The sequence below is a fragment of the Pseudochaenichthys georgianus genome, chromosome 11 (assembly GCF_902827115.2).
Source record: "Pseudochaenichthys georgianus chromosome 11, fPseGeo1.2, whole genome shotgun sequence".
NCBI lineage: Eukaryota > Metazoa > Chordata > Actinopteri > Perciformes > Channichthyidae > Pseudochaenichthys > Pseudochaenichthys georgianus.
The window spans coordinates 22691580-22702166 of NC_047513.1; the positions used below are offsets into that span (position 1 = coordinate 22691580).

At 40.4% G+C, this 10587-nt stretch overlaps 1 protein-coding gene across 1 annotated transcript; it reads left to right on the top strand.

Annotated features, from left to right (window-relative positions):
• Nucleotides 1-1856: 1856 nt before the first annotated feature.
• On the top strand, nt 1857-10047 carry LOC117454893 (syndetin-like). The gene is made up of 6 exons (XM_034094162.1): nt 1857-1873; nt 2011-2107; nt 2813-2971; nt 5587-5708; nt 9010-9229; nt 9922-10047. Exons 1-6 carry the CDS (start codon nt 1857-1859, stop codon nt 10045-10047), a joined length of 741 nt encoding a protein of 246 aa, XP_033950053.1.
• Nucleotides 10048-10587: the final 540 nt, after the last annotated feature.

Sequence of the window (10587 nt, forward strand, 5' to 3'; positions counted from 1 at the left end):
TTATATTTAATCCAATTAGTAGATAGTCTGTATTTACACCATAACGGTGCACAGCTGATAGAAAGGGACTTTTTTGTAGTTTTTAAAGATATTACTGATTTTCTGAACTACCTTTCCAACTCCTCATGCAGTTGACTGTTACAGGTCTATACAGGTTCATGGTACAATGCATAAGCTTCACATCGAGAGACTGAAACTGTATTTCCTTACCGTTCTGTTTTAAACTCACATAAAGTGAATAGTCATATTATGTACGATATTATTATGTTTATTAACTAGACCACTGGTCTAACCGCACCTCCTAGTGGTTAAAGCACGTTATTGAATGTAGTTGTTGAATAAGTTATATTTATTTAGTTATTGATGAAAGCATTTAAATATTAAGAGTAGCCTACATACAAATAGGGGTCAATGATAGAAATATGGAATGGAAAATATCTAGAAGATACTGTATGATCTCTACAATAAAACAGTTAGTGCAGGACGTCCAAAGATATTAACAGGAGGATGTGCAAAACAGACAAAACTGATAGGCTGAATTTTACTCAGGTGTAACTAAAGTCTGATTTAAGGGTTGTTTATATTTCACATCATTAATCAGAATCTGCAAAGTAACAAAATAAATGTAGTAGAGTAAATACCAGGTAACTATGAATAGTGGAGTAACATGCTGACAGGCTGTAACAAAAACATTTCCCAACTTGGTGATCTTATCTTAAGATGATCGATGGCTACTGCCATATTTGCTAAATGTGCATCTGAACCTTGACAAGTGCATGTTTCAGGCTATCAATTAACAACAGGAGGGGTCACAGACATAAGACCAGCTGTCATGTGGTATTAATGCTGCCCATTATGGACACAAGCAATTTTCACCCATGTATTAATTATATGTTTTAAATTTGATAACACCAATGTGTTTCGTGTCCCCTAAACCTCCAGGGATGTATACAGTTTAATACTGGCAACTTCTAATTGTGGGAAATACGAAAACGTCTTTTAAAACTACATTTCCCAGTAGAGACGTGCCATAGAACATGTTGCGAAACACACAATAGCCAGCAAGTGTAATTCTGGGGGGGAGGGCCGGGCTGGACCCGTCCAAGTCCAGTTTTGGATAGTCTGGCGTGGTTCCATTCCATTTCAAAGAGCTTTGACTAATCACGGGGTTTTTGTAAAGCAAGGCGGATGTTGTAGTCCCAAACGATAGCTGGGGATTCTGGGTAGTGTAGTGTCTTCGGAAACTCTGTCGTGTCTAAACTCCGAAAAACAATTTGTTTCTCCGAATCGAAGGTTAAAAAACACAAAAGCATTGTACACAATTTAAACCAATCAATATTGTGTAATTAACAAGGATAAACTGATGTTTTTTAGTGGATGAGTAATAGAGATATCACTGCGTAATCATTTGACAGTGTGGGGAATACTTCCGGTTTTATTATGAAAACTTCGAGACCGGAAATACTGTTTTCACCCACGCTAATTTTTCATGGAAGTTGCCCCATATACAGTACACGTTCTCCTGGCGAGACCTCAAATCATCTTCATATATCTATCAAACTGTAGATCCTACACATCCACTGGACGTGGATTATAAAAGTACAATATACACTTCTCGCTAGAAATCTAATAAAAAGCATTTTAATGGCCAAACTATTCCACAATTAGGATTTTCCAGAGAGGGTTATTTGTGAATGAAAACGACCTCCGGAGCGTTTGCAAAAAAACTGGTGCCTTGAGAGATTTTCATTAATGAAAGCTCTGCTCACAACGTGCGGAGTTGAGAGATAATTAATGTCGTGACAACACTGGAGTCTATCCGATTTAATTATTTATTACACTGATCTTTAATTACCATGGGGAGAATTAGACTGTAGGTTAGCATTTTATTTGTATTATTTACATGATTTTAACCAACGTAACATCTGATGTTCAGTCTCTTATTGTCAGTTGCTCCAATGTACGGTTTAAACTGAAATCTAAACTGATATGATCCTGTTTTTGCTCCAGGGTGTTTCTGGCTGAACAGTTTGAATCCCTTCAGTTCCAGCTGGACACGATGATGCCGGCAGCCAAGAAGCCCTTCCTGCAACAGTTTTACTCCCAGGTGTGTGTGTGGTGTGTGTGTGTGTGTGGTGTGTGTGTGTGTGGTGTGTGTGTGTGTGTGGTGTGTGGTTGTGTGTGTTGGTGTGTGTGTGTGTGTGTGTGTGTGTGGTGTGTGGTGTGTGTGTGTGTGTGTGTGTGGTGTGTGTGTGTGTGTGTGGGTGTGTGTGTGTGTGTGTGTGTGTGTGTGTTGTGTGTGTGTGTGGTGTGTGTGTGTGTGTGTGTGTGTGTGTGTGTGTGCAGTTACTGCAAACCAGGTTGTCACTGTCAGCTAGACTTACACAGGCGGAACCAATCATCTCCTTATCATGTGTCGTTATCTATTATAGAATCAAAGCATATGTCAGAGTCACTATTAATAATTGGTGTTTAACTAATTGGCAGGTTTTAGCATTTGTGCCTGTTTCTCAGTAAAGCTAAACAAGCATGTAACTGCCAACCTGCATTCAGTGCTGGTCCCCAACAACAAAGGAGACAATTATCCATTACTCACCACCACACTCAGTCTTTTCTTTTTTGTCAACTTGATATTTGAAATGTTCAGGTACGTAGACAGGTCTATTTACCCCAAACACTCTTGGAAATATTGTGGAATTGATGACGTGCAAGGTGACCTCGACTCTATGTGTCACACAAAAGGTTTTCTACGTTCATGACAATAAAAAACACATTGTGTAACTCACAAAGATCTATTTTCTTTTCCTCTCAGACAGTTTCTACAGCCAGTGAACTTCGGAAACCAATTTACTGGATTGTTGCGGCTAAGGCCATCGACTATGAACAAATGTTGCTCCTGATGGCTGGAGTTAAATGGGACATTAGGGAGATCATGTCCCAGCATAATGTATACGTGGACGTCCTGTTGAAGGTAAGGTTTCAGAGGAAATGCCAAGGTGACTGTTGATGGAACTTGGTATGTGCTATAATGTAGGCTAGACATTAAAATGATGGTATTGGATTCATTAAAGTAAAATATCTACAAAAAGTTGAACAAACAACAGGCAACAGATTTGCTTTTAGCTAGCTGGTATTTTCCTCAGTGTTTTTGTTTGTCTTGAGAAATGTCATCTGTGTTTATCCTTTTAACATCTGTGTCATTAACATTAAGGATTAGTCTTTATTCCACTTAAAGGTAAGAAGTTCCTTGAGTCCCTTTATGAGTTTTAGTTCATTCAGGGAACTTTAATATTAATTATATGGGATGTGCTGAATAATTTAGCACAGGGTGGGTGAGCTGTTGAGAGTTGAATGCAGATCTCTCCTGAAGTTTTGTTAAATGCGTCCGAGCTCACCAGTCCCGCACGTATTTTTGGAAGTGGAAGATTTCCTCTAAATGTGTCTTTATGCATGCTGCCCACTTATCCCCTATAAATGTTGCATGGGATGGAAGGACACACTGCACTAGTTTTATAACCTTTGCCATTTAGAAGCAGAAAGGTCTGAAGGGCTCGCTGCCGTGTGAAATCCTGAGCAGAGCAGCACTTAACCAAGACTAATCCCTATTTATGCATCAGCATGTTTTAAAAAGCTGCTGATTAAATAAAAAATGTAAACACAGATGTTATTGAAAGGTTTAATAAATAAACCCGCAAACAGTCACGAGGCTAAAAGTCTGTAAAAAGTTTGCAAACGTACCTTTTAAATTCTTAAATGGCTCATAGATCTTCGTCCAGCTCCGGCGGCTCTGCAGTTTAGTCCAACTAATTAAGCTCATGAGCTTTTAAATGACCTGAGGGGAATCTCTGTGCCACGAGCCTGGGTTGAATACCTAACCGGGACAAAGTGGTCCAGCTGATGGACTGACATGATGCATGTTACAACAGGAAGGTGCTTTTCCTCATCAGCTGCTAATAGCCCTCTCTGCCAACTTGTCAGACACTCATAATGCTTATGGATTGTGTTTTTGTGCATTGCTTGAAAAGCGTGCGCTACATTTTCTTGCACTGCACACGGGAGAATATTTTATTCATGAGTTCAGGTTGATCACTGCCATTCAACAATGGCATTGATTTGCATATAAAGTGGCGAGGAAATGCAGCAGCCGCAGAATGACTTAATTGACAAGCTGCTCAAGTCAGAAACTATCGTGAGACTGTTTGTGAATTAATCACATTTCACTCTTGGCTGCAAAATGAATGGTGATTGTGTACGCCTTCAAATTCAGCTTCATTTTTTTTGTTAATAAGATGCAGTTTGAATTAAAGTTGAGACATATATTTGAAAAGTCACACCAGGAAAACCACATATTTCTCCTGAGACACATCCATCTTATTTTTGACCAGTTCTGATGTTCTGCAATTTGTTCCCTGTAAACAGCAACGTAATATCATAATTGTATAATATCATCCATAATTGAACAATTCAGAGCGCAGTGAGTAAGCAGTGCAAATTGTTTATAGCTACAAAACAGAAGCATCGAAAGAGGTAGCTTCGGGCCACTTGTGACTTGTGTGTGATTGTATCCTGCAGCCAACACCGTCCGCTGAGATGTTTCCTCTTCTTTTCTTTGTGTTAAAACATGTAAGGGTAAGCATGTGGAGGCCAGTTGTAACGACTCCCTCAGGACTGGTGTCCTTTGTATGTACTTGGGCATGAAAACCATGTTTGCAAGAAATGGTGAGATCTCTGATGTAACTATAGCACACATCTCAAATGTAATATCAAGTATGTATTGAAAGATTAAACAGTCCAAAGGCCGACTATTGTGTCTGAATGCGTCAAAAAGTGAATGAATGAATGAGTCCAGTTTGGATGCTCCCAATCCTACGAAGAGTACTTAGCAGTGCTCAACAGATTTGTGGCTTAGTGGGTTCATACTTCCTGCTCCGTTTGCTTCAGGATGTTTTGTTCATTAGTCCAGACTGAAAAATCATTAAATCAGCTCGGCTAAAGTAGAGTTGCGTTACAAAAACCCAGACATACTATAGGCTTGGGAAAAAGTATTTATCCTTGATCACTTCAAGGTTCTTGTACCCATATTTAGAATCGTCTTGGTATGCCAAATGTATAAACATGCTTGATAAAAAGAGATTCATGCAAATCCCTATTATTTTATTTTTGCACACTGTAAATAACTGGGTTGTGAAATTCACAGCACAAGGTCGTTTTATAACACTGTTCAGCTTTTGTTCAGGTTTGGTGTTGGAAGTCATCCAGGAACACAGAGTAGCTGAGAGTGAGTCAGAGGAAGTGCATGTATAGGGTCGGCCGTGAAGACTTTTATTATGTTTACATCTTCCAGTTCAACTTTTATCATCCCATACTGGCTTGTTTCCTCTGTACAGTCAATACATTATAATATACATAGATGTGTGTTTATTTATCAAACCTTGCACAAGCTAATAAAGTGTTTTACATTGAGATATTATGAATACATCGTCATAAAGAAGTTAAAACCACTTGAAATTCATTTATTTTGCTACTTTCTATGCCACTCAAGTTAACTTGACTTAATATGTTCATCTCTCTCCTCTACCTTCGCAGGAGTTCGAGCAGTTTAACAAACGTCTGGAGGATGTTTCCAGACATGTACGCATCCCCCTGCCTGTGTCCAACGTCCTGTGGGAGCACTGCATCCGCCTGGCCAACAGGACTCTAGTAGAGGGGTAAGAGAAGCCATAAAACACCTCTTCAGCTTCAAGGGGAGGTGTGCAGTCTGGCGTCAGTCTGCTGAGGTACTGTAGCAGCCAAAAGCGGCTTTTTCCGTCACTTTGAATTATTGTTGAAATCTCTGTAGAACAACACCTTTTATTGGGTGTCATATTTTCTTTATGTGCCAAACTGTAAATCAGCGGGACACAGTTCTTGAAATGCACATGGTCATTTATTTAGACAAAATATATTTAATTAGGTTTGATAAAGCTACTTCCTGTTTGTGCCTCAATATCTGATGAAAAGACAATAGACTTACATGAAGTTTATCTTATTGGATAGTCTTTCCAACCTGTCAGAGGAGATTGCAGTTATTTGAACTTCACCTGAGCGTTATAGACTTCTCTTTACGCTTTGTTGATTTCCAGCTGAACAAAAAATGTCAGGAGAAAAGCTCCAAAGGTCAAACGTGATGTTGAAATCCTACATGCTATGAATTCACTTTTAGCGTTTTCCTGCCAATAAAAAAAAAGTGTTGTTACTTTGTGGATTTCCTTCCAGTAAGCAGTTCCTACCTGCATTAATGCATTATTCACAAATATATTAAGTCAAAAAATAAAAAGTCAGCAATCCTATTGATTGGTTTACTAGAAGCCTCATTCAGGTGTTTGTGAATTGAATATTTATTTAGGAAATCTCAGCAGCTATTCAAGAATCAATTCAGGTCTGGAAACCCAAATGCAGGGAAAGGAAATGCATATTGCTCAATCCACATTTTAGTGTCATGATTTATTCAGAACTGTAATGTTAGCAAGCTAAATTACGGGCAGACCCATACAACACCGATTATTCTTTCTTACGTCCACAGGGAGTTTTAAGTCTATTGTCACGTATCGTTATGACAACCCTTTTGTGCTTGAAAAGAGTCTAAGCTGAACACTTCCCAACAGCATGTGTGAGTCACTGCATCCCACTCACTAGGTTTTCAGAGATTATGATCGAGGAGAAGTGGAATTGCCACGAAGACCAAGGGGAAATTAGCTACAGTACATAAGAAACTTAGAAACAGCGTTGCCATGTTTCTTTTGAATAATCCCGCACAGAAAAACCACAACTAAATCCCCGGCAGATCTTTCTCTCCTCGTGCTGGCAACCCTGTGTGCCAGTCCACATCTGTCACATCTGCATTAAACAGGCCACTCACAAAAAGTGTAAAACGTCTTGACAAATCCCTTAATATGCATTTCACCACTTTAAGCGAGACGTATGGGTTGTGAAAGGTGACGGAGCCTCAGAGTGTTTTTTCCTCAGTACCTGCATTCAGATTGAAGGTGTGATTTACACCCCCGCGGACTGGATGCACAGCAGAGACGCTCGGCCGTGACGGAGCCAGTCGCTAACAGCCGACAATTATCATGAGGCTACACCATAGAGGGTTACACACATTTTTATTGAGAACAAAAAAAGGGCTGCTGTGGAGCCCGACGTCGGTCTGAGTCGCTCATTTGTTCGCTTTGCAGTGAGAGTTTATGTGGGGTTGTAATAGCAGCGGAGAAACATGGTCCGCTAAATGGTTTAGTGCCTGCGAAGTGTTTTAAAGAAGGACAACATTGGATGGATATAAAGCCTCAGTAAAAGCTTGCCCTCACCCACTGAGAAAAGGGAACATGTTTACATCCCAACACATTCGCTGAGTACTTTTCTTCCCATTGCGTAAGAGAACTTTGAACCCATTCCAGCGAACAAATGGCCCGTTACGAATGCTTGGCACCTTGAAGCAGCTTTTGCAGACTCCTGCCGTCTGCCTGGTTCTCCAAATACATTCCCTCCACACACGCATATCATCCCCCCCTCTGCCACAGCGAGGCGCGGTGGTGGTCATATTTGTTTGTTTCTTCTCCGCCTCGCTTAGCCTGTTGTTTCATTTCTCTGTCCAGCGCTCGACTCCCCTCAGACGCCGAGAGTGGCTCTGTTAGCATTCTGAGGCGAAGCTCAAACACTCAGCGCCAAACGCTTACAGGCCTGAAGCAAAGGGACGAGAGAAGATGACAGGGGGAGAGAGGGTGTGAGGCAGAAGATGGAAAGAGAAGAGAGAAAAGATGAAGTGTGAGACAGAGAGAGCGGTGTGTGTGGTGTGCTAAAGTTCTGTAGATGTCACAGTCACCGACCTGCCAGTGGACAACAGTCCTCAGGCTGCCAGACACCTGGAATATCTACACACACACACACACACACACACACACCACACCCACACACCACACCACACACACACACCACACACACACCCACACACACACACTGAAATACATGTGTATGACTAGCCCACACACACTCTTCCTGACATTCCACAGACAGCTCAGTGGAACAAGCTGACTTCATATTTAATATAGGACACATGCAGACACACACACACACACACACACACACACACACACACACACAACACACACCACACACACACACACACACACACACACACACACACACACTCATAAGTCATGTTTATAAAAACACACTGCAGTCTTTAAATAGATGATTAACAACTGACTCACAGCACCTCTGTTATAAATATCCATTTAATTGTTTTTAACATACCTACATTTCAATTGATTGTTTCCTAAAAATACACAAACACTCAAATATTTAGAAAAGAAGAAAAACATCACAGATGTAATCCAACACATGCAAGGTAAAGAACAAATTAAAAGGAATCAAACTTGAATAAAATGGAAGCATGCGGAACAAAAAGACATACATAATAATGATGATTGATTTGTCTTTGTTACGTCTCAGTCTAAAATTAAATGTGTCTCATGCAGGTTTCATTATTATTAATATAAATGGCACAAGTGTTTTCACGTATATCTCGTTTTTTATTTCCATTCATAAATAATTTATACACTAATGGATTCTGAGTCTCTCCCCTAACTTTAATGACTTCCCATTTCTTTGTTAACTTCGCTGCTGGAGCTTTGATAGATTCCTTTTAATTCTAATGTTTATAGAAATCGGCATAAGACGAGCTGAAACCCATCTCCCAGACCATTTTTTAATGCATAACAAATTCACACCAGGGCGCTAAAATAAGAAAGTAAAAACAGTGCCACGTGGAGTTCGAGAAAAGAGTTTGCTGACAGATTTGGCTCGCTTGTAAGGAATCCGTTTATTCAAGGGTGGAAAATGTGATAGATTTCCCCTCGGCCAACACCTGTGAGGACTTTGTTGAATCAAAAGAAAAAAGGACAGGCTTTCCAGCATCGCCCACCTCCACCTGAATTCTTCGCTGCTAATGTTCCTCTTTCCTTTCTGCTGCAGCTATGCTAATGTGAAGAAATGCAGCAATGAGGGCCGGGCTCTGATGCAGCTCGACTTCCAGCAGTTCCTCATGAAGCTGGAGAAGCTGACCGACCTGCGACCCATCCCTGATAAAGAGTTTGTCGAGACCTACATCAAGGCCTACTACCTGACGGAGAACGACATGGAGCAGTTTATCAAGAACCCACAGGGTGAGACGGGAGGAATGGAAGATGGTAGCGTTACACTGAAACGTTGACTCTAATTAAATGGTTCATGTTAAAAAATCACATTAAGGTCCCCTATTATACTGTTTTTCATCACTATATTATAGCTCTCAGATATATATACAAAACATGTCTCTGAAGTGTTTGGCTCCAAATACCAAACAGATCATTGTAGCATTACCCATAATCCCCTCTGTTTCAGCCCTGTTTCAAAAGTGCTGATGTGGGGGGGGGGGGGGGGGGGGTTTACCTTGGTTGGTGATTGGCTAATGGTTACACAATCCAAAAAATCGTTATGACATCATAAAGTGGCCAAAATCTGATCAGCTCATTTTCAGACCGGTTTTTATATAAATGGATCAGGACAAAAAGTGAGAGAATCTTTTTTCGTGAATCTTTCAGAATCTCTTTACACAGAGAGGACACGTGTTTATGTAGAAGAGACATGAAGAAGTGGATTTTGCATAATAGGTGATAATTTAAGTGTATCCTCCCTGAATGTATGCTTTCAACTAACCTAATACAGTTACAAAAAGTCATACGTTTAATAAAAGTCAACGTTTTCAGTGTAGCTTCTATGCAACACTACCTAAAGTTTAATTGAGTAGCGCTTTTATTTTTCCCAGACAAATGTCAACACCTGCGTTTCTCTGAAAGCCTCATGCTGAGAGGCTGACTCCCTTTTTGTGTTGTTTTTTCTTCTCAGGAGTACTCCATGAAGCAGCTGGCCAACTTGGTGAACGTTTGTCTGGGTTCACACATTAACAAGAAGGCTCGTCAGAAACTGCTGGCCGCCATCGATGACATTGACAGACCCCAAGAGATAGGCTGATGAACGTAGCAGACCCTGAACACATCATCCAGCCACGGAGATGGACACTCCAACAGAGGAATTCCCCACAGTGGAGCGCAGCGCTGAATGTCTTCATTTTCACTCCCAGCGAATATGTTGTTGTGTTTGACCTGTACAGCACATACAGACGAAGAGCTCCTGTAAAGCTCAAATGTTAGCCAAATGCTAATATCTGTTATTGTGGTAAAAAATAAAACATGATGTCACTCGTGAAATTCTGATGAACATTAATACTAACACTCTCAATCATGCTGCAGTTACTCTATGCTAACAGTAGATGAACCATAATGCATGCCCCCATCAAGTTTTCATTTAACAAACATGCTGTGCTGACAGTTTTCCTACAAATTGTCTACAACAACAACAACAACCATTTTAACCTCTTTAACGACCATAAGCAACAGATATATTACTACAAACACAAGATCTATCAGTGCAATGTGACCATTTGGCCTATTTATGGCATTCCATCTGTTTAACAGAATGTTCTTAATTTTCTGATACAACTCTAACCTTGAG

What these genes read in the sequence shown, in the direction of transcription:
- LOC117454893 (XM_034094162.1), top strand. An exon ending in TGCAACAGTTTTACTCCCAG is followed by an intron (nt 2,108 to 2,812) that starts GTGTGTGTGTGG and finishes TTTTCCTCTCAG; the next exon opens with ACAGTTTCTACAGCCAGTGA. An exon ending in AACAGGACTCTAGTAGAGGG is followed by an intron (nt 5,709 to 9,009) that starts GTAAGAGAAGCC and finishes TTTCTGCTGCAG; the next exon opens with CTATGCTAATGTGAAGAAAT.